The 24,696-nt window shown below is 41.3% G+C and overlaps 1 protein-coding gene across 1 annotated transcript in view; it reads right to left on the bottom strand.

The window, feature by feature from the left end:
• Nucleotides 1-3,592: 3,592 nt before the first annotated feature.
• Nucleotides 3,593-24,696, bottom strand: part of LOC139389693 (reticulon 4 receptor) — a 65,958-nt gene continuing 44,854 nt past the window's right edge. Inside the window, exon 2 of the mRNA XM_071136585.1 lies at nucleotides 3,593-5,441. Within this exon, the coding sequence (XP_070992686.1) occupies nucleotides 4,027-5,441 (1,415 nt within the window). The 3' untranslated portion in view covers nucleotides 3,593-4,026. The remainder of the gene's footprint in view (nucleotides 5,442-24,696) is intronic.

The following is a 24,696-nucleotide window of genomic DNA, read 5'->3' on the forward strand; positions in this document are numbered from 1 at the left end:
GTGTGTGTGTGTGTGTGTGCGTGCGTGCGTGTGTGTCTTATGTGTCTGAGGTCCTTTAGCGGTGAGCAGCATAAACTTTCTCATATAAGCTTACGCCCCGGGCCATGAACTCTAATATTTCAATCACATTCAGTGGAGCTTAGAAAAATGTCTTATTACTCATGATCAAAGGGGTTCTGCGAAGGAGATGTGGAGAGTCAAAGAGAATATTCATGGAGAATTGTAGGCAGATCACTTTTATTGAATATTGAAGAACTGCTGATATTAACCGTTTGTTGTTGTAAAGGTCCTTGTTACTTTGTCTTTGAAGCAAGCTGAAATTAATTAAAAATGCTAAATATAAGCAAATTAGAAAACATAAACAACAAATAACTGTGAGCACTCCCCCCAAAAATGTGAATAAAAATGTATTTCCAAATGACATTGACCTGGGCAGTTATTGCAATATTGAAAATGATCTGTGAGAACGTTTATTGCCCTTCCAGAAAATGAAACTTTAAAGTAACTTAAAGTAAAATGATGGCTCTCCTCCCAAGTATGTTAGTGGAAGTTACAATAAATACAGATTTAAGTGGAAACTAAGATATTTCTTTGTGGTTAGTAGCGAACAATAAAACTAATAAACATTGAACAATATTTTTTACCTTTGCTCATCAAATTTAATTAAACTGTTTACATCTGTCATCTGAACAAATCTAAAAGAGCTACTATGACTACCAAGCTATACCATAACTACCAAGAGCCATTACAGTATGGCTGCACATCAGCTGCATGGTGGGCACTGAAAACGAGTTAAATGCTACATTTAGCTATTTTCCTCCTTCCAACACCAGATAACTTCCCTAGCCCTGAGTTATTTTCCACCTCCACCAGCAACAGTGCCTCAAAAACTGGGTTCAAATACTGTTTGAACTATTTAAAATAATGTGAGCATTTATTTAGCCTCCCTGGACTGCCAGATGGAAGGGATTTAAGTTTCCATGACTATCCAATCCATTCCTATTCCTATTGCGCCAGCCAAAGACGTCAGATATTATTTTAACACAGGTTTGTTAATTTAACAATGAGTGGAAAAGAGAGTTAGTCTATTAGAGGGGAGGTAGAAGAAGAGCATGCCTATTTCTCCTGTTGATTCCCTCTCCAGATTGATATCTCCATGGCTCGCTTGGGTCCTCTCCTCTTCCTCTCCTCTTCCTCTCCTCTTGCTCTCATCTTCCTCTCTTCTTCCTCTCCTCTCTTCCTACTCTCCTCTTCCTCTACTCTCTTCTTCCTCTCCTCTTCTTCAATGAAAGTTGCCACGTGTTTTTTTTTTTCTTTGAATATACAGCCAGGTTGTCATATGTGTTGAATCTTTTCGTGAAATCATGAGCAATATAGAGATCATGGATCGCAATATACAAAAACCTTATTTTGTGTTCCTGTCATTTGCCCTGAGGCATCTTATGCAAGTGTCATACTGCGTTTGAAGTTACTGATAAAGCAAGATCTTGCCGCACGCAAACCATATGAACAAAGAAACAGTGGTATGGCTATTCCAAATGATATTTTAGGACATATTGGTCCGTATAGATCTTTTTCAAATAGCTTTCCGAGGTCATACTAAAATAATATTTGGACAGGAGGTGTACGAATAAGTCTGTGTGAATCATTTCAAGTCACTTTTAGAGGTAACACCAAAAGCACTTTGATGAAAGATGTGTAAGGGCAGGCTTTCTCTTTACAGACATATCAGCGTTGGTGACATTAGACCAGATCAACTCCCCCCACAAAAGTAAAAAGCAGAGAATATAAAAACTTTTTAGGGGTCATATGGAAAGCATTCAGGGCAATCCTGTAGACAAAATGTGTATGGGTACTCTTTTTAGTCATGTCAGTATTGGCGGAATAAGAGCTGGTGCCCTTAGACCCTTAGACCCCCCACAAAGTACAGAAATGAAAAAGACAAAATATAGTGAAAGACAGATAGGATATGTGGTCTCTAGGAAGATTGATGCAGTCCAGTCCTGCTTTAGTAGATTAATGAAATCTGTTTCATGAGCGGGATATGGGGATAGCTAGTCAGTTGTACAACTGAATGCATTCAACTGAAATATGTCTTCCGCCTTTAACCCTGAATTAGAGAGGTGCGGGGGGCTGCCACAATCAACATTCATGGCGATCGGCATCCACAACATCCTATTGGTTACTGGCCCATCGCGCTAACCACAGTATGTTAGAAACCTGCCGCCAAGTGAGCTCACGCTGGTGACACACACACACACAGCAGAGCAAGCGCGTCACTCACCCGGGCGTCGGGTGCCAGTATCCCGTGGAGGACCGAGAGGAGAAAGAACTAAATGCAGAGTACTACCGGGGCTGAGATACCGAAATCAGGCCAGGGTTGACAAAGCACCACAAAATATGAGCCTGCCCTGCCGCTGTAGGCCAGGCCCAGATATGAACAGTCCACAGGGCAATTCAGGCAAATGCCAGATGGGCTGGTCCATCTTTAGCCCAGTGGGCCTGTCAATACTGTTTATTGTAAGAAAAAATTGCATAGAATAGTTGTTATTTGGCTAATAATTGGGGCCTCCTGGAAACAAATTAGCTGGAGTAAGGGCCTCGAAGGAAATAAATGGGCCAGTATGTTAGAAATGGGCCGATTTGTGGTCCCAGTCCATCCTTGCCTGGCCTGCCATCTGTTTATAAGGAACTTGGGGAAAAGTTAGGGTCTACTTACTGTACGCTTAGGTGATATGTTATGTGAGTGAGGTGACACTAGCTGCTGTTCACTGTAGATCTCAGGGCCATTTTTTTTACAACATCTGAGGGATCTTTTTATAGCATTATGGGGCATGTATTTTTCACATACCTCATTAAAATAGCATAACAGAATGTTGTTGTACATTTTTATGAGTGTTGATGATGTAATCCCTGTGTTAGCAGTGCAAGAGGAAACCTGCCTCTGCTATTATTTATGTTATGCAATATGTCCTTGTGTCCTTTAGATCATAGATCATCAATGTACGTTAAGGTTTCATATGTCTATGTGCGAAGAAATTCAGACACTGCCGAAGGCCTACTATACTTTTTGGACATGTATTACATTACATCGTGTTCATGAACAATAGTCTGAAGCAGCAAAATACGATTGAGCAGTTATGAGTGATTCTGTTTTAGGCTGTTGAATTCTGTGTGATTGTGTTACTGGTTATACTGAAGAGCTATACTGAAGACTATCCCTCTAATGCCTAAAAAGAACACATCAATAACCAACCAGTTATATGAAAGGAGACCTTTTATTCATAATATATTCATACTTGTACACAAGTAAAATAAAATGCATATCTATGATTCCATTGCAATCTCTGTAAAACATTTAGCCAGCTTTCTATTAGCCAATGCTACCTGTATCCATACTGTGATGAAAACAGAACTCAAACTGGGGAACAATAAACATTTGTCTTTACTGAAATACGTATAAACATAAAAAACATAACAGTACCCAACAAATGCATCACTTTTTTTTTAATAAATAATGGGGGGGAGGGCATGAAAATCTATTTTTTAATAAACGTTCTTTGTGTGCGTTAAGCCGGCCCTCGGAATGATGTTTTTTCCTATTTTTTCAGTGGTCTGTCTCAGCAGTCACTGTTGTTGCAGTAAAAGCTTTTTGAGAGGGGAATAGGAATAAGGAGAGTCTCCAAAGTGGTGTAGCTTAGACACGGTACAATAAAGTACATACAGAACAAACAATTTGGGCACCGATTTATTATATACATTAGATATGATGTGTTCTGTAAAGGCATCCATTTTGTTAAATTGTATTTTAACTTCTTTTGTAGTTTAACTTCAAGGACATAGTCCTTGTTACCCTGGTAATCTGTCCAAACCTGACCTCCTGGTTATCAGTCTCTAGGCTATTATTGGAGGTCAGAGGTCACTGCAGAAGGATTCTGTATTATTGTCATGAGCATTAATAACAATCTGTGAGTCCCAGCAATGTATATTTAGCATGTGATCTAATCCCAGCCAGGCCCTAAGGTCCTAAGACATGGCCAACGAGAACCAGATCCAGACTATGGACATGAAGAGAGAACTCAGCGCCACCTGCATTGTAGATCCATGGCCTTTGAGACACTGGGCGTCAGATTTGGGCTTTTTAGTGCACTTCTTTTTCTTCCTGGTTGGGGCTGTAGAGGGTTCCAGGTCTTCAATTTGAACCAATGACTGGTCAAGGTTGTTGGACAGGGTCCCCAGAGGCCCGTCGTTGAGACTCTGCTTATTCCGGATGGTCTCGTTTTTCGTTCGCTCATGCTCTCTGAATTTGGTCTTGGATATGTTCTCCTTCTCCTTGAGGGGGTTGTTGGTGATTTGACGGCTGTTGTAAGATGAGGGGTCAGCGATCGTTTTCCCGGAGATGATAGAGGACTTATCGTTGTCTGGAAGACAACATCTGGGAATTCCATCTCCCAGAGGATTTTCAGTGAAGGGGAATTTTCCGGAACGCGGCTTGGAGCTGAAGAGCTGTGTCTGGATCTGGGGTGTCTCCACACACCCTTCCAGGTCGTTACTCTTCAGCCGTTTCAGGTCCTTCCCGAACAATTCCAGGGGGACGTTACATTCGAGCTCAGAGCTGGAGCCCTTGAAGCGTTTGAACCAGTCCCATAGGGTACTGGCCCGACAGTCACACACCCACTGGTTCCCATTGAGACGCAGGTATTGCAGGGACACCAGCGGGTCCATGGTCTCCCCGGTCAGCACGGTAAGGTTGTTGTAGAACAGGAACAGCGTGGTCAGCTTCCCCAGGTCGCTGAATGCCCTCGGCTGGACGTAGATGACCCGGTTCTGGTGCAGCAGCAGGCGGTCAAGGTTGATGAGGCCGCGCAGCATGTGGTCTGACACGGTCTTGATCTTGTTGTTGTGCAGGAACAGATAGGTGAGGTTGGCCAGGTCCAGGAAGGTGTCGTTGTGCAGGGCCAGCAGGTTATTGTCCTGCAGGTAGAGGTACTGCAGGGAGAACAGTCCCTGGAACGCTCCGACAGGTAACTCCGACAGGCCGCACCTGTGCAGGTGGAGGGTGTGAAGCTTGGACAGACCCCTGAAGGCTGTCGGGCTGATGATCCTCAGGTTACTGTTGTCCCCAATGTCCAGCTCCTCTAGCCGCTCCAGACCGTAGAAGGCCCCGGCCTCAATGTGGCTGATATTGTTGGAGTACATCCAGAGGACGGTAAGGTTGTGCACGGAGCTGAAGCTGGTGGAGCGGACCACGGTCAGCTTGTTGCTCTGGAGAAATATACGCTGGCTCCGCACAGGGATCTCGGTAGGGATGGAGAACAGTCCTTGCTGCTGGCAGGCCACGGTGGGCCGTGGTTCGCTGTAACACACACATTTGGCTGGGCAGCCATCCACTCCTCGAGACACCAGGTTTAGCCACACAACCAGGAACAGGAGTCGCCCCCCTGGAGGGAGGGAGGGAAAGAGCGAGAGAGAGGGGGAAAAAGGTGGAGGGGGAGAAAGAGAGAAAGAGGGTCAGTTTTGGAAACTACGTAAAAAATACTTCATCTTCATCTTCATTTCCATGTAAACGTTGCTCCTAGAAGGTTTCTAAATGTGATTTTTGTCATTTTAACACCTCTGCCTATCTCTTGATTGGTTTTTGATTGTTATTTCCTGTAAAGCAAATCAGCAATATTGCTCTCTGGTAGCAATGGTAATCTTCTGCAATCAGACATTGCCCTAAGATATTCACATTTTTACATCAGTACATATCCCTTCCCTCAAATCACCAATGCAGTGCTTTCCTTCACATTTACAAATGGCATATATACAGTTTAAGCAACATCCACCTTCAAATCCAGTATAACAGGGAAATAGCTCTGAAGGGAAATAGCTCTCTTTTTACTAGTGATGCAGTGTGTCTATAAAGAGAGAGCAGTCGGTGGTTATTTGGCCCTGGGGACCCATTTCCTCTCTGCTATCGACGCAAGCATGAAGCCTCGGGCAATCGAGGAGAGGGGTCCCGAGAAGCTGATTCATTAAATATGGGTGGGTCGATTTTATGCTGAATTAGCCAGCACTAATAGGTTGGACGTAACTAATGGCATCCTAGAGATTTCTGACCTTTTGACATGTATCTTGTCGTGTAAAGATACGTGTAGTGGGGCTTGGTGCTGGTTGACAGGGTGGAGAGCTGACCTAGGTTTAAATATTGGAGATCACTTAAATTATGTTATTTGTGTTTTACTGTGCTTGTCTGTTGCAATATACAGTGGCTTGTGAAAGTATTCACCCCACTTGGCATTTTTCCTATTCTGTTGCCTTACAACCTGGAATTAAAATAGATTTTCGGGGGGTTTGTATCTTTTGATTTACACAACATGCCTACCACGTTGAAGATGCGAAATATTTTTTAATCTGATACAAACAAAAAACTGTCAATTTGAGCGTGCACTACTATTCATCCCCTCTCCCCCCAAGAATGTCTCTAACCTAACAATAGAACAGTGTTCTATCTCTAGTAGAAAGAGGAGGAATGGAAGCGCTACTAAGGTACACAATAGTACATTTTAGTAGATAGAAGGTGCTCTTTGGTAAAAGGGGTAAATTGGTTATCAAAAAGAAAGGAGGACCAAGGCACTCTTTATATAATTCATTAAAATGCCTTTATTAGTATAGCATGTTCAATAGAAACAAAGGTTTTTAAAAACCGACGCGTTTCGGCTGCATGGCCTTCGTCAGGGAGCACAAAAAAAATGAATACAATGTCCTCTTTTGAACAGCTTTTCCAATTAGCCCTAATTGGAAGAGGGAGTGGTTACACAATTGACACTATACACATTAAAAGGTGAAATACTGTAGCTATGTTATCATAAAAATATAACTCCAAGCTAGAAGTATCAGAACACTTAGAAAGGTAGTTCTATCCTTAAATATGACTGGTAGAAGTGTCAAGAATAAGAAAGCAATATATTCCATAGTACACTAGAACACAGCAAAACATGAACAACAACAGTCTAACCATAGCTGAGGGCAATTGAGCAAAATGTCCACTAGATGACAGCAAATGGACCCATCACAACCCTACAGGAAGGGTGAGAAATCCATATCTTCATTTAAACCAGGGTATTTAGTGGCCTGTAGTTTGTAAATCCAAAAACTTTCCCTTTGGTTTAACTGTTTAAGACGGTCCCCTTTTCTAATAGAGGCCGGAATATGATCAATACCCATAGCTTGTAGGGAGGCAGGGTTGCCATGGTGTAAGGACTTGTAGTGCCTTGCCATGGGGTAGTCTTCGTTGCCTACCCGTATGGCGTACTTGTGTTCCGCTAAGCGGTCTTGAATGCGTCTCTTTGTCCGTCCAATGTAGAACACCTTGCACTGTTCAATCTCTAACCTAAAAATAGAACAATGTTTTATCTCTAACCTAACAATAGAACAATGTTCTAGCTCTAACCTAACAATGGAACAATGTTCTAGCTCTAACCTAACAATAGAACAATGTTCTATCTCTAACCTAACAATAGAACAATGTTCTAGCTCTAACCTAACAATGGAACAATGTTCTAGCTCTAACCTAACAATAGAACAATGTTCTATCTCTAACCTAACAATAGAACAATGTTCTAGCTCTAACCTAACAATGGAACAATGTTCTAGCTCTAACCTAACAATAGAACAATGTTCTATCTCTACAACAATAGAACAATGTTCTAGCTCTAACCTAACAATGGAACAATGTTCTAGCTCTAACCTAACAATAGAACAATGTTCTATCTCTAACCTAACAATAGAACAATGTTCTATATATAACCTACAATGGAGCAATGTTCTATATATAACCTAACAATAGAACAATGTTCTATATATAACCTACAATGGAACAATGTTTTAGCTCTAACCTAACAATGGAACAATGTTCTAGCTCTAACCTAACAATGGAACAATGTTCTAGCTCTAACCCAACAATAGAACAGTGTTCTAGCTCTAACCTAACAATAGAACAATGTTCTAAATCTAACCTAACAATAGAACAATGTTCTATATATAACCTACAATGGAACAATGTTCTAGCTCTAACCTAACAATTGAACAATGTTCTAGCTCTAACCTAACAATGGAACAGTGTTCTAGCTCTAACCTAACAATAGAACAATGTTCTATATATAACCTAACAATAGAGCAATGTTCTAGCTCTAACCTAACAATAGAACAATGTTCTATCGCTAACCTAACAATAGAACAATGTTCTATATATAACCTACAATGGAACAATGTTCTAGCTCTAACCTAACAATGGAACAATGTTCTATCTCTAACCTAACAATAGAACAATGTTCTATCTCTAACCTAACAATAGAACAATGCTCTATATATAACCTACAATGGAACAATGTTCTAGCTCTAACCTAACAATGGAACAATGTTCTAGCTCTAACCTACCAATAGAACAATGTTCTAGCTCTAACCTAACAACAGAACAATGTTCTATATATAACCTAACAATAGAGCAATGTTCTAGCTCTAACCTAACAATATAACCTTTTTCTATATATAACCTAACAATAGAACAATGTTCTACATATAACCTAACAATGGAACAATGTTCTAGCTCTAGCGTAAGAATATAACAATGTTCTAGCTCTAACATAACAATAGAACAATGTTCTATCTCTAACCTAACAATAGAACAATGTTCTAGCTCTAACCTAACAATAGAACAATGTTCTATCTCTAACCTAACAATAGAACAATGTTCTATATATAACCTACAATGGAACACTGTTCTAGCTCTAACCTAACATGGAACAATGTTCTATCTCTAACCTAACAATAGAACAATGTTCTATCTCTAACCTAACAATAGAACAATGTTCTATCTCTAACCTACAATGGAACAATGTTCTAGCTCTAACCTAACAATAGAACAATGCTCTATCTCTAACCTAGCAATAGAACAATGTTCTAGCTCTAACCTAACAATATAACAATGTTCTATCTCTAACCTAACAATAGAATTAATGTTCTATTTATAACCTATCAATGGAACAATGTTCAAGCTATAACCTAACAATGGAACAATGTTCTATATATAACCTACAATGGAACAATGTTCTAGCTCTAACCTAACAATGGAACAATGTTCTATCTCTAACCTAACAATATAATAATGTTCTAGCTCTAACCTAACAATAGAACAATGTTCTAGCTCTAACCTAACAATAGAACAATGTTCTATCTCTAACCTAACAATAGAACAATGTTATATATCTAACCTAACAATAGAACAATGTTCTATATATAACCTACAATGGAACAATGTTCTAGCTCTAACCTAACAATGGAACAATGTTCTAGCTCTAACCTAACAATAGAACAATGTTCTAGCTCTAACCTAACAACAGAATAATGTTCTATATATAACCTAACAATAGAGCAATGTTCTAGCTCTAACCTAACATTATAACCTTTTTCTATATATAACCTAACAATAGAACAATGTTCTAGCTCTAACGTAAGAATATGAAAATGTTCTAGCTGTAACATAACAATAGAACAATGTTCTATCTCTAACCTAACAATAGAACAATGTTCTAGCTCTAACCTAACAATAGAACAATGTTATATATCTAACCTAACATTAGAACAATGTTCTATATATAACCTACAATGGAACAATGTTCTAGCTCTAACCTAACATGGAACAATGTTCTATCTCTAACCTAACAATAGAACAATGTTCTAGCTCTAACCTAACAATAGAACAATGTTATATCTCTAACCTAACAATAGAACAATGTTCTATCTCTAACCTACAATGGAACAATGTTCTAGCTCTAACCTAACAATAGAACAATGTTCTATCTCTATCCTAACAATAGAACAATGTTCTATCTCTAACCTAACAATAGAACAATATTCTGTCTCTAACCTAACAATATAACAATGTTCTATATATAACCTAACAATGGAACAATGTTCAAGCTCTAACCTAACAATGGAACAATGTTCTATATATAACCTACAATGGAACAATGTTCTAGCTCTAACCTAACAATGGAACAATGTTCTATCTCTAACCTAACAATAGAACAATGTTCTAGCTCTAACCTAACAATAGAACAATGTTATATCTCTAACCTAACAATAGAACAATGTTCTATATATAACCTACAATGGAACAATGTTCTAGCTCTAACCTAACAATAGAACAATGTTCTATATATAACCTACAATGGAACAATGTTCTAGCTCTAACCTAACAATAGAACAATGTTCTAGCTCTAACCTAACAATAGAACAATGTTCTATATATAACCTACAATGGAACAATGTTCTAGCTCTAACCTAACAATGGAACAATGTTCTATCTCTAACCTAACAATAGAACAATGTTCTATATATAACCTACAATGGAACAATGTTCTATCTCTAACCTAACAATGGAACAATGTTCTATCTCTAACCTAACAATGGAACAATGTTCTAGCTCTAACCTAACAATGGAACAATGTTCAAGCTCTAACCTAACAATGGAACAATGTTCTAGCTCTAACCTAACAATAGAACAATGTTCAATCTCTAACCTACAATGGAACAATGTTCTATATATAACCTACAATGGAACAATGTTCTAGCTCTAACCTAACAATATAACAATGTTCTATCTCTAACCTAACAATGTAACTTTAAGCATCAGCTGTCAGAGCAGCTCACTGCACCTGTACATAACCCATCTGTAAATAGCGCATCCAACTACCTCATCCCCATATTGTTATTTATTATTATTTTTCGCTCCTTTGCACCCCAGTATCTCTACTTGCACATTAATCTTCTGCACATCTATCACTCCAGTGTTTATTTGCTAAATTGCAATTACTTCGCCACTACGGCCTATTTATTGCCTTACCTCCCTTATCTTACCTCATTTGCACACACTGTATATAGATTTTATTTTCTATTGTGTTATTGACTGTACGTTTGTTTATGTGTAACTCCATGTTGTTGTTTGTTTCGCACTGCTTTGCTTTGTCTTGGCCAGGTTGCAGTTGTAAATGAGAACTTGTTCTCAACTGGCCGACCTGGTTAAATAAAGGTGGAAAAAAACAAAAAAAACATGCAGACACAATACAGATACAAGTACAGAGATTTCACTAATTCATCAAAGGTGGATCAAGGTGTCAAAGTGTGACAGCAGGAGAGTCCGAATCCAATATGCCATGTCAGGTGGCAGGTGCAGTGCCAAATATTTCCCAAATCTCAGTGAATCCGACCCTAGCCCCTATCATAAGTGAGGATTTCCATTCCCAGCTGCCACAACCATCACGGGAAGCCCAGGCTCTCTGCTGTGACAGGTAGTGAAGTACTGGAAAATGCATGAGCTTTACCCCTCCCGTCCTCTCCATCCCTCCATCTCTTTCCTCCTCTTCTTCCTCCCCTGCCTCCCTCCATTCCCTGTCCCTCTCTCTGCCTCTCCCTTTCAACTCCTCGCTCCCTCTCACTTTTTCTACCACACCCTCTCCCTCCCTCTCCCATCCCTGCATCCTGCCTTCCTGCTGTTCATGCAGAAGTAGCAGCTCATCCCTGGCCCTTGTTAAACGAAGGCTGTGGTGTGGCCTGACAGCAGCCCTCTGTTGCACTTTCCCTCCAACCTCCCTGCTCAACCTTCAGTCAGATATACTCTGCCACCGGAAAGCTGTCAAGAGTTTTCTTCCACTACTCTTTCGTTCTGCATCGCATCACTTTTTTTCTCTTCCCTCCCAGCCACAGCTCCTACTTTCCTAACAATAGCAATTTATATATATATATATATATATATATAAATATATATATATATAAAATGTTACTGCTGCAGATAGAGCACTCTTCGTATCTCCTCACTGTATGTCCACTCACTGTCTTATTTTTTAATGTTCATTAACAGGCTACGTCCACCAATTCGCTTTATTTCGGATATCCGGTTTTCTGACCTCCCTGCTTCATTTTATCTTCATTAGCATCTTCTGACACTAAGCAAGTCAGATGTCCTCAGTTTTTTTCTTCACCAATTATTTTCCTATATATAGTACTATATCAATTGCCTCGCCATTAGTTCCTGTCAAAACAAAGGAACTATCCAAAGCCATTTTGAACTCATCACGTTGACCTCCTTGGACTTTGTTTTTACTGTGCTTACTCTTCTGTGATTAAAGTGGTACTTTTCCCTCTGGTCTTTCAGCATGACCTCTGTGTGATTTGATAGTTCACAGAAGTTATCTCACCTTCTTCTTTTGGGAATTACACCATGTCTCAAAACATAGTAATCGCTGTAAAAGTTTGCACTCCCACGCAGTGTTGACCTGCTAAGTCTACTAAACTGTACGTCCTGACTTATCTACCGACCTCTGATTGTTCCCTCCCCTTTTACCTTTGGGAGTTTCTCTTATGTATCACAACATCATTGCTAATAGTTTGCCCTCGCTATTGAGCTGTTGGGTATATCAAACTCTATCTTTCAACCTTTCTGCTCAATTCCAATCAACTTTACAGTGCTGATATACTAATGTAAAATATTTATGTACCAGTCAAAAGTTTGGACACACCCACTCATGCAAGGGTTTTTCTTTATGTTTACTGTTTTCTACACTGTAGAATAATAGTGAAAACATCAAAACTATGAAATAACACACATGGAATCATGTAGTAACAAAAGACATTGTCGTGTCTTTGTGAGCCGCAGAGGTGTGTGGTTCCCACCGTGAAGCATGGAGGAGGTGGTGTGATGATGTGGGGGTGCGTTTTTCAACAGTACTATGACCCAAAACACACCTCCAGGCTGTGTAAGGGCTATTTGACCAAGAAGCGGAGTGATGGTGCTGCATCAGATGACTTGGCCTCCACAATCACCCAACCTCAACCCAATTGAAATGGTTTGGGACCCAATTGATGAGTTGGACTGCAGAGTGAAGGAAAAGCAGCCAACAAGTGCTCCTTCAAAACTGTTGGAAAAGCATTCCTCATGAAGCTGGTTGAGAGAATGCCAAGAGTGTGCAAAGCTGTCATCAAGGCAAAGGATGGCTACTTTGAAGAATCTCAAATTCTGATTTGTTGAACACTTTTTTGGTTACTACTTGATTCCATATGTGTTACTTCATAGTTTTGATGTCTTTGTAGAAAATATTACAAATAAAGTAAAACCCTTGAATGAGTAGGTGTGTCCAAACGTTTGACTGGTACTGTATAACATTGTACTGGTGCTAACAAATAACAAAAAAGCTATGTATCTTTATTTTATTTGGCCAACTTTGGTTTCAACATGTTCTCTCCCCTATCTGTTGTGTCTAATTACAGTCCTGACACACCAACAGTCACAAATCCAAATCTCTGGTGTTCCAGTAAACTGGCCTCCCTGTCCCTCTTGAAAAGTCCATTATGGTCTAACAACAATCTTAACTCTGTCTAAGATGAGACAACAACCTCTTTGTCTTGCGGAGGCCAAACTTCCTTCCAAGCTCTTTATAAACTAACGCACATTGACTCAGGCTCTCCTGCATGTTTGAGAAGCACTTTTCCTCACAAAGGCTGAGTGCTATATGGCAGTCTATTTCCTGTGTCGTGAATTACTTTTGACTAGAGCCATATGGATCCTGGTGAGAAATAGTGAACTATATATAGAACAGGGTGCCATTTGAGACAAAGACTGGCAGACAGACAGAGAGACAGACAGAGAGAGAGACAGACAGGGAGACAGACAGGGAGATAGACAGAGAGGCAGACAGGTAGATAGACAGAGAGGCAGACAGAGAGATAGAAAGAGAGGCAGAAAGAGAGGCAGACAGAGGCAGACAGAGAGGCAGACAGAGACACAGACAGAGACACAGACAGAGAGGCAGACAGAGAGACAGACAGAGACACAGACAGACAGAGAGACAGACAAATATGCAGATGGAGAGATAGACAGGGAGGCAGAAAGGAAGGCAGACAGAAAGGCAGACATACAGGGAGAAGGGCAGAGAGGCAGGCAGAGAGACAGATAGGAAGACAGAAAGAGAGCCAGACAGAGAGGCAGAAAGGGAGACAGACAGAGAGACAGGCAGGGAGACAGACAGGGAGAGACAGGGAGACAGACAGAGAGGCAGACAGAGAGGCAGACAGAGAGGCAGACAGACACACAAACAGACAGAGAGACAGACAATGACCCAGACAGAGAGACAGACAGGGAGACAGACAGAGAGTCAGACAGGGAGACAGACAGGGAGACAGACAATGACGCAGACAGAGAGACAGACAGGGAGTCAGACAGGGAGACAGAAAGAGAGGCATACAGAGAGGCAGACAGAGACACAGACAGACAAATAGGCCAACAGAGAGACAGACAAAGAGGCGTACAGAGAGACAGACTGAGACAGACAGACAGACAGGGAGGCAGACAGGGAGGAAGTCAGAAAGGCAGACAGAAAGGCAGACATACAGGGAGACAGACAGAGAGGCAGACAGAGAGACAGACAGGAAGACAGAAAGAGAGGTAGACAGAGAGGTAGACAGAGAGACAGACAGGGAGGCAGAAAGGGAGACACACAGAGAGCCAGACAGAGAGCCAGACAGGGAGAAAGACAGGGAGACAGACAAAGAGGTAGACAGAGAGGCAGACAGAGGGGCAGACAGAGAGACAGACAGGGAGGCAGACAGGGAGGTAGACAGAGAGGCAGACAGAAAGGCAGACATACAGAGGGGCAGACAGAGGGGCAGACAGAGGGACAGAGAGAGAGACAGACATGGAGACTGAAAGAGATCCAGACAGATAGGCAGACAGAGAGACAGATAGACAGACAGACAGAGAGACAGACAGAGGGACAGAGAGGCAGACAGAGTGGCAGACAGAGGCAGACAGACAGAGGGAGACTGACAGAGAGATAAAAAGAGAGACAGACAGAGAGGCAAACAGAAAGGCAGACAGAGAGACAGACAAAGAGGCAGACAGAGAGGCAGACAGAGGGACAGACAGGGAGGCATACAGAAACACAGACAGACAGAGAGACATTTAGGGAGGCAGACGGGGTGGCAGACAGGGCGACAGACAGAGAGACAGACAGAGAGGCATACAGGGAGATAGACAGAGAGGCAGACAGGGAGGCAGACAGAGAGGAGGCAGATAGAGAGGCAGACAGAGAGACAGACAGAGGGAAAGAAAGAGACACGGACACAGAGAGACAAACATAGAGGCAGACAGGAAGACAGAGGTAGAGATATGTCCAGACAGTTAACAACCTAGTGATGAATGGCAGACATCAAGGTTGCTCCTCACTCGTCTAATTGTGTTATTTGCCAAAACAAAAAGAACAATGTGGGAGAACAGAAAACACTTGTGATAATAGCGAGGTGTGAGGAGGGTCGAGGAGGACAGAAGTGGGAGCAGCCAGCGAGAGGTGTTTACTTAACGCAGCAGTGCATGACCAGCCTGACACCCTCCCGGATCATTTGCATACGTCCCTGGCTGTGTGTGTGTGTGTGTGTGTGTGTGTGTGTGTGTGTGTGTGTGTGTGTGTGTGTGTGTGTGTGTGCGTGTGTGTGTGTGTTTGCTACTTCACTACTTCACTACTCCAGGCCCATCCGGTGCTTTGTCTCAGCATGATGGAGGCATCCCAATCTGACCCAGCGACCCGGCCAAGTGCCCTGAGAGCACAAAAGGGCATGTAGGGACAGGGAATCCACAGGGTCTGTAATTCATCACGCAGGCTTTACTTTGAAGAGAAATAGATCGGGCCCAGATGGGTAACATGACAGTGTTATCTCTTAGCTGAGAGGAGAAGGGAAGAGAAGTCTATCTAGGAGATGTATCACACAATTGATCTTAGGGGATGCAATGGCCTCTTTCCACTCACACAGCGTTAGGGATTCTTGTTGCTGTGTGGAATTTAACATGTTCCAAATATAGTCGAGATCTGTGTACTTTAGGCTGTTTGATTGTTGTATATGCATTCATGCATACAAATGCAGCCTAATATCATGTATAAATCAATAAGCTAAAGGCAATGTTCTCAAAGCGCTGTCACAAAGTGGCTCTAAACCCAAGTGATTGTGTATGGTGATAACGTGCATTACAACCATTGCCGGCTGTCATACTAGGACCAACATCTTTGACTGGTGGCATTTACTCTTTCAAGGGGAATTCACTCAGTATACGGCATAATGGGAAACCGGATTTGAAGAGTTGGTACCGCTCCTAAATGCTTCCCCCTTTAACACGGATGGAACTATAGTTCCTAATGTCTTCCCACATGAACATACACAGAGACAGAACTACAGTTCCTAAATGTTTCCCTGGCATGAACATACACAGAGACAGAACTACAGTTCCTAAATGTTTCCCTGGCATGAACATATGTGACTCATTTCAGGAAAATAGCGTATGCCACTACTTTACGGGATTGGCATTTGAATGTTAACAGGTGTGTTTTATCAAAATGCATTTTCTGTCAGCAATGCATTCTGGAACATGTGAACTTTTACGTGCATGAATAACATACCTGTATGCCTTCTGTAAATACAAATACAATTGTGAAATTACGAGCCACGTTGGTTTAGCCACGGAAAAAGTGGGGAACCTTCCCGCTAGCCATAATTGGCTGAGATATTGGATGGGCTGGACATGCCGAGAGATGAGTTGGGATTGTTCTGCCATGCAGCAAGCATCTGTCTATAACATGAGCTAGGGCTGGGCGATATGGCCAAAATCTCATATCCTGATATAGCTCATTTCATATCCTGATGAAGATACATATAGCGCATTTTCTGTAAATTCAATGAATTAAAAAAAAAATAATTACCAGATGTAAAGGCCTATTTCTTATTACATTTTGAAATATAGTCAACAAATAAAAGGTACTTAGTCATGTTTGATTATTTCTCCTTTCATTTGGAACCTTTGCGCAACTGTTCAATTAAGCATGTAGCAAAATATTGATGTATAAATCTGAAAAGGTAAATAGAAAACAAAATAAATATAGGCCTAAAATATAAAATATATATGTTATTTTGGCATTAATATGTGTAATATATCAATTTTAATTTTGTACCTTGGGTCGAGTATTAGCACCAACTCACGAAACCCCTGTTTCTCGACCATGTAAATTGGGGCCATGTCTTTGTAATGGCAGCTGTTTTCTCCTTCCATCTTCATGATTCTTTGCCATATGATGTGCCACGGACAAAAGCCTCTTGCAACCTCTGAGTCTGGGGTTTGTTTTGAGCACTTGACTGTACTTTTCTGGGTCTCACCCGTAGACTCTCTCCGTACTGTTTCACATGATTCTTGCGTAGGTGGTAAAAGAGGTTAGTGGTGTTTGAGCCTGTTGTCAGGACCGGCCTGTTCCACATGATTCTTGCATAGGTGGTAAAAGAGGTTAGTGGTGTTTGAGCCTGTTGTCAGGGCCGGCCTGTTCCACATGACTCCTGCGTAGGTGGTAAAAGAGGTTAGTGGTGTTTGAGCCTGTTGTCTGGACCGGCCTGTTCCACATGACTCCTGCGTAGGTGGTAAAAGAGGTTAGTGGTGTTTGAGCCTGTTGTCAGGACCGGCCTGTTCCACATGACTCCTGCGTAGGTGGTAAAAGAGGTTAGTGGTGTTTGAGCCTGTTAGGACCGGCCTGTTCCATATGACTCCTGCGTAGGTGGTAAAAGAGTTTAGTGGTGTTTGAGCCTGTTGTCTGGACCGGCCTGCTGCATATTTTGCAGAGGACGGTTTTCTGGTCCGTTTCAGACTTTTCATACCCAAACCACGCCCATGCGACCGAAGTAGCCCCTATTTTAGGTATGAGCTCCGTGTCTCCTTGCCTCCATGTTTGTTTGTGTTGTAAATTTCCTTCCACAAGAACGTAAAGCGGCGTCCAATTGATAAAAAATATTGCCGTAAAGAGTGATTTGTGAAAGAGCATAATTTGAAACAAAATAAATGTTTCTATCGTCACACGATATATATCATCACATCGCCCAGCCCTAACATGGTCTGCTCAGTATGTGTAGGTAGTCCATCCTAAAACAGCTATTTTGAAAGATATCATGAAGAGCCGCGTTTTGACATCAGTGGAATGCCCGGTGGAAGCAGAGTATGATAGCTATGAAGATGGAGAAAATTCTGGTGTTTGATTGCAAATAATACGGAGGGAGTCTAAAATAAAACACACAGAAGAAGGCTGTTGTATAAAACTCCTGTGTCCGGAGGATATCTTCAAACTAAGGGCAACCATGGCATCCATGAAAGAGAGGGAGAAGCGTTCATCCATGTATGTACGGTTAAGAGTATAGCTAGCTACATTTTCAGATATAATACATTTCTAATTTAGTCAGAAAGTATTTTTAATAGAAGTTAAAGAGTATGTTAGCTAGCTAGCTACCTTTAGCTGGTTGGCTTGCTAGCTAACTTTAAGTATATGATCTGTTTTAGTAATATTAATCGTATCTCAGAGCCATTTGCATGGCTAGTTATAGCGTAATGTTAGCTAGCTAGCTAACATTGAACCTAGTTTGTTAGCTTTAGCTACCAGCAGATTCATGCAAAGTATTAATCTTAAGAGTTGGGATTATGGTTCATTGTTTAGCAACCTAGCTACATGTCTAATTAAAAGACTCCACTATGCAAGTAACCATTTCATTTTACTGTTTACACCTTCTGTATCCTGTGCCTGTGACAAATAAACTTTTTTATTTGATATAATGTGTGTTTATCAGAGACGGTAATGTGAAGAACCAAATGACCTTCACCAAAGTCAAATTAGGACATAACACTAGGCAAACACGACAGTGTCCAAGTTCTAAAACTCTCCAGTAGAATGCCCTGCTTTTATTTCATCACACTCACAACTGTAAGCTATTTTCTGTAATTATCTCGTCATTAACTTGTAAATAATGATCTTGTTGTGAGTTTATTTTCCTATAATAACGAATTCAAATGAGCTAAAGTTAAGACGTTGTCGGGTATATGATATGGTAATTTTTAACGTTAGCTTGCTAGCTAACAAGCTAGAAAGGAACCAAAACATTGTTTAGAAAATTGCTTTTAGTTGCCTGTTTTGCTAGATTGACATATACTAAATACATTTTTGAACGGATGGCTTGATTGGTGTTAAATACACCACTTATACTATTTTGGACCAACAGGCTGCTGATGTCATGTAGCTTGTCGTTTTTGTGCTTATACTTTTTCATAATGACAACAACAAGTTTGATGTCGGACGACAATAGAATGTTCATGATGTCACTGCGACAACTGTCTACAGACATGTTGATGGACGTAATATAAACCAGCCGTTAATCTTGGTTTCTGCGGTCGTTTAGTACACTACAGTACTCACTCTGTTTAGCACATGGCCTCACATGTGAATCCTTAAAGAGATGGGTGGGACTAAGGCTTAAGAGGATGTGAACAATGCTGAAAGGATGTAGACAAAGAAGAGCTCTGCAGTAGGTGTACCAAAACACTCAAGGGCCATTTTCTCAAAAGTGGGGTTACAAGTTTATCAACTTTCAAAGCAGAATTACTTTCCCATTGTTCCTCAACTGTAGTGTATAATATACCATGTTCTAGCTCATAGTCAATTATTTTATCTCATATAAAAAACACAATTAAACATTTTGCTACGTAAGACCGAATCGAGCCGGTCGTTCACATACGCAGGGAGAGAACTACAGTTCCTAAATGTTTCCCTGACATGAATATATGCAGGTTGAGAACAGGTCATCTAACAGCACATAAAGCCATGTGTATCCTGATCAGGCTGTTAAGGGTAAGATCGCTTATAACTAGCTTTGGATTGTGCGCATTTGTTTGTTTGTGTGTGTGTGTGTGTGTTTGCGCGCACGCCTGCATTTGTGTTTGCACGTGCATGTATGTGTGAGTGTTTGTGTTTGTGTTTGCACTCATGTGTGTTTCTGGGAGAGCCCATGGTCTAGTATGCAGACAAGGACACAATTAGCAGAGCGGCAGAGGGACAGATCAGGTCCTGTCTGCCACACATCTGCCACAACACTCATCTCATCCAGACAGATGGCTCATGAATAACTGAGGAAACCGGAGGTCGGCGGGAGAGAGAGACAAAAGAGAGAAAGAAGGGAGCAACTGTGTGTGTGTGTGTGTGTGTGTGTGTGTGTGTGTGTGTGTGTGTGTGTGTGTGTGTGTGTGTGTGTGTGTGTGTGTGTGTGTGTGTGTGTGTGTGTGTGTGTGTGTGTGTGTGGTTTTACTATCCTTGTCGGGACCAGAAGTCCTCACAAGGATGTTAAAACAAGGGAAATGATATGCGAGAGGTGAGAAGAGAAAACATGAAATAAATGCAAGATTGTCAACTACTTGGATTGCTCGTCAGTCGTAAAATAGGAAACATGACACAATTTAACTATCGAGGGACAAAATGTCAGGGCTGAAGTTGGAAAAAGAAATAAAAACTTCACACCCCGTTGTGTCCACATCCACAACAAACTAGAATGGTCCAAACACACCAAGACAGTCGGGAAGAGGGCACGACAAAGCCTATTTCCCCTCAGGAAACCAAAAAGTTTTGGCATGGGTCCTGAGATCCTCAAAAGGTTCTACAGCTGCAACATCGAGAGCTGCAACATCGGACCCAGTACATTGCTGGGGCAAAGCTGCCTGCCATCCAGGACCTCTACACCAGGCGGTGTCAGAGGAAGGCCCTAAAAATGGTCAAAGATCCCAGCCACCCCAGTCATAGACTGTTCTCTCTACTACCACATGGCAAGCGGTACCGGAGTGCCAAGTCTAGGACAAAAAGGCTTCTCAACAGTTTTTACCCCCAAGCCATAAGACTCCTGAACAGGTAACCAAATGGTTACCTGGACTATTTGCATTGTGTGCCCCTCCAACCCCTCTTTTACTCTGCTGCTACTCTCTGTTTATCTTATATGCATAGTCACTTTAACTATACATTCATGTACATACTACCTAAATTGGCCCAACCAACCAGCGCTCCCGCACATTGGCTAACCGGGCTATCTGCATTGTGTCCCACCACCCGCCTACCCCTCTTTTTACGCTTCTGCTACTCTCTGTTCATCATATATGCGTAGTCACTTTAACGATACCTACATGTACATACTACCTCATTAAGCCTGACTAACAGGTGTCTGTATATAGCCATGCTACTCTTTTTTCAAATATCTTTTTACTGTTGTTTTATTTCTTCACTTACCTACACACACACACACATACCTTTTTTTCACACCATTGGTTAGAGCCTGTAAGTAAGCATTTACACCTGTTGTATTCGGCGCACGTGACAAATAAACTTTGATTTGATTTGATTTGTAGACTTGGCATTCAACCAACCCTCACTGCAAATTATGATCACTTTGACATGTGATTTGAAGTCTCTTCCATGCAGTTCTCTCTCTGCCCCCTCAATCCCACCGGCATTGCCACTTCGCACATTACATTGTGTAGAATGTATCAGTCAAGCAATGTGAGATGAAAGTAATGCAGGCCTCAGTCAAGTGTGTGTTTGTGTGTGTGGGGTGGGGGGCTTCTCAATGCACTCTCCAAACCCCAAAGGAGCCAGCATAGAAGAGTCGTCCTATATCATGTGGTTGGACTATAGAGTTTGTAGCCCTTAGCACATCTCTCTACTTTAACAGCAAGCCTCATTCTGCATGGGCCTATTTCTTCAGTAAATGTAATATGCCATGCAGAAGCATGTATGTATTACCTAAATATAGCAAGAGTATTAAGTTGCACAAATCCTACTGTATTTAGTATAGTTGCCATCTTCCAGATGTGAGTTTTAGGGAGATACTAAGCATTGCTTTTCTTTCTCTGTAAGAGCATAATTCTGGTATTGACATAATAAATATTATTTTCTTCAGCGTACAGCAACTTAAATATACCAGGTAGCAGTACAGAAGATACTGTATTAAGTTTTAAGTGTGTATTAAGATACTGTATTAAGTATTACGTGTGTATTAAGATACTGTATTAAGTATTAAGTGTGTATTAAGATACTGTATTGAGATACTGTATTAAGTATTACGTGTGTATTAAGATACTGTATTACGATACTGTATTAAGTATTAAGTGTGTATTAAGATGCTGTATTAAGATACTGTATTAAGTATTAAGTGCGTATTAAGATACTGTATTAATATACTGTATTAAGTATTAAGTGTGTATTAAGATACTGTATTAAGTAAGTGTTGAAATGTATCACCAGGTAACTCTTTAGGGGATACTGGGCAAAGGTGTTGGTCCATCTCTGTAAAAGCTTTGTTCTGCCTGGTCTATATCACGCAGGCAGAAGCACCGAAGCTACATATATGTAACTGCCAAAATAATGGAAACACTTGAGTAAATAAAGAAACACAAAGTACATTGAAAGCAGGTGCTTCCACACAGGTGTGGTTCCTGAGTTAATTAAGCAATTAACATCCCATTGGACGACAATGTGCCATGCTTGTCTCAGTGACCCGATCTCATCCTGATTTAACACTTTTGGGAGATTCTGGAGCAGCATCTGAGACAGCGTTTTCCACCACCATCAACAAAACACCAAATTATGGAATGTCTCATGGAAGAATGGTGTCGCATCCCTCCAATAGTTCCAGACACTTGTAGAATCTATGCCAAGGTGCATTGAAGCTGTTCTGGCTCGTGGTGGCCCAACGCCCTATTAAGACGCTTTAGGTTGATGTTTCCTTTATTTTGGCAATTACTTGTGCAATTATGACACATCATCTAATGCATTTAGAGTGCTGGCCAGATGTGGAACGTGTCACCAGCAGCTCAGAAGAGGCTACTAGGCACAGGTGTTAGTCCTCTTCTATCTGGGGACCACCGTTAATCATCATTTAGATGAAGCCATCACACCTTAACCCTTAAAAAAACATGCCCCTCCTCCCCAGCCAAAAATGAAATCACTGTCTCGCATTGCAGACTTTTATTAGCAATCAAGCCTCAATTTGAAATCTGTGAGGCTGCCAGACCTGCAGGGTTGAGAGAATACATTACCCTGAAATAAACGAGAATGTGGACTAATGATTTACCGTTGTATTATCAGAGTGCCGTACCACCGGTAGTGTTCAATTAGGGCTGTGATAGGATAGCAATGCTAACACCTCTTGATTCAAAGTGTCTCGTGTGAGAGAGCCATGATAAGGTTCACTGATTCACTGACAATTGTCACACACGGTGCACACAGTTTGCGTGGATGACTTAGAATACTTAGAATACTTAAATACTTGGAATATGGAATGTTTATGCTGCTGCTTTGTTGTCTGTCACAGTTATGCAGTGCAGCCAGCTAGATCCTATGTAGAAGTATTTTCTGCCCCCAGACTAGACAACCAAGCAGTCCCAATGAAAGTAGTTAATCAAGCTGATATGAATCACAGTGAGATCTCTAACATGATCTACTCTGTTCTATTCTGATGGGTACATTGTGGTAAAATTCTAGTGTTCTAGTGTTTGGCACAGTTACGCAGTCAGTTAGAGGTTATTTAGAAATATTTTCTGTCCCAGAACAAACCAACCCAACAGCTCAAATCAAGTTGTTTGTTATGCTGATAGCAACGCTTACACCTCCTTGTGTGAAGTGTTTCATCAAGATAGAGAAATAATCATAGACTATTTAGAAATGCTTTCTGTCCCAGACTCAAACAACCAAGAGGCCCAATAAAGTGGCACTTCATACTGAAAAGAACCACATTGAGACCTCTAATACTATCTACTCTGCCTGCAATCTCTGCATCTGTCTGAAAGGTTCATTACCGAACCATTCTAGTGTTTTGGCACCAGACTGTTTCAGACTGGTATTTGTTTTCTGCTTAACATTTAGAGACTGTTAACAAATGTTTTCTGCCCAGAATAAACAAGCCAGCAGCCCACATTATCTACTCTGTCTGCAATCTCTACATCAACATGACAGGTTAATTATGTCTTTGGACCCATTTTAGACTGGCACTTGTTATTTTCTTCATTGTCATGGGCATAGTTATGCAGTTAGTTAGCCTATTTAGAAACCGTTTAAGCCCCAGAAGCCCAATAAAACAGTTGTTCATGCTTAAAAAGGCATTACAGTCAGACCTTTAACATTGTGGACTTCGTCCAGAACACTTTGATAGGATCAGTACCGCAACATTCTAGGGTTTTTGCCGTTTGGCACCTAGTCGTTTAAGAATGCCACTTCTTGTCTGCTTGTCAACAACAGAGAGGGAAGTTGAGATGAACTCTGTTTGCGGTCGGGTTACAAATTGGAGGACAATAAATCAAACAAGGCACTAACTCTCGACCTACACACTAAATCTCATCCACTTCTTAAGTGTTCAATTTACAGAGCATTGTGAGCGGTAGACGGTGATAGAATTGCCCGGTTGCACGCTGCTTCAACTCTTTCTCTGGAGCTCAACGTGATCTTTCAACCCCTTATTTTCTCTTACAGGATGGAAGCATTAAAAGTGTGCAGTACCAGCCATTTTAAAAGTTACAGCTGCACAAAGAGTTTCAGGCAATTACTGTTCTGTATCCTGGTTTTCAACGTGACAGGCTGAAATCTGAACTGTGAATGGTTTGAGAGACACACCACTATCGACGCCTCTCTTATCTATTTAATGTGTCATGTAACCGCTCGCTGTCTGCTCTGGTTCTGCCAGCTCTGCACTTTGGTGGAGGGCTGCGCTACTTTAGCTGACTAAGCAGGGATGCGACAAACGTCTCATCCACAATCATCTCAGGCTTAGCCAGAT

Source organism: Oncorhynchus clarkii, chromosome 30 (assembly GCF_045791955.1).
Source record: "Oncorhynchus clarkii lewisi isolate Uvic-CL-2024 chromosome 30, UVic_Ocla_1.0, whole genome shotgun sequence".
NCBI classification, from domain to species: Eukaryota; Metazoa; Chordata; class Actinopteri; order Salmoniformes; family Salmonidae; genus Oncorhynchus; species Oncorhynchus clarkii.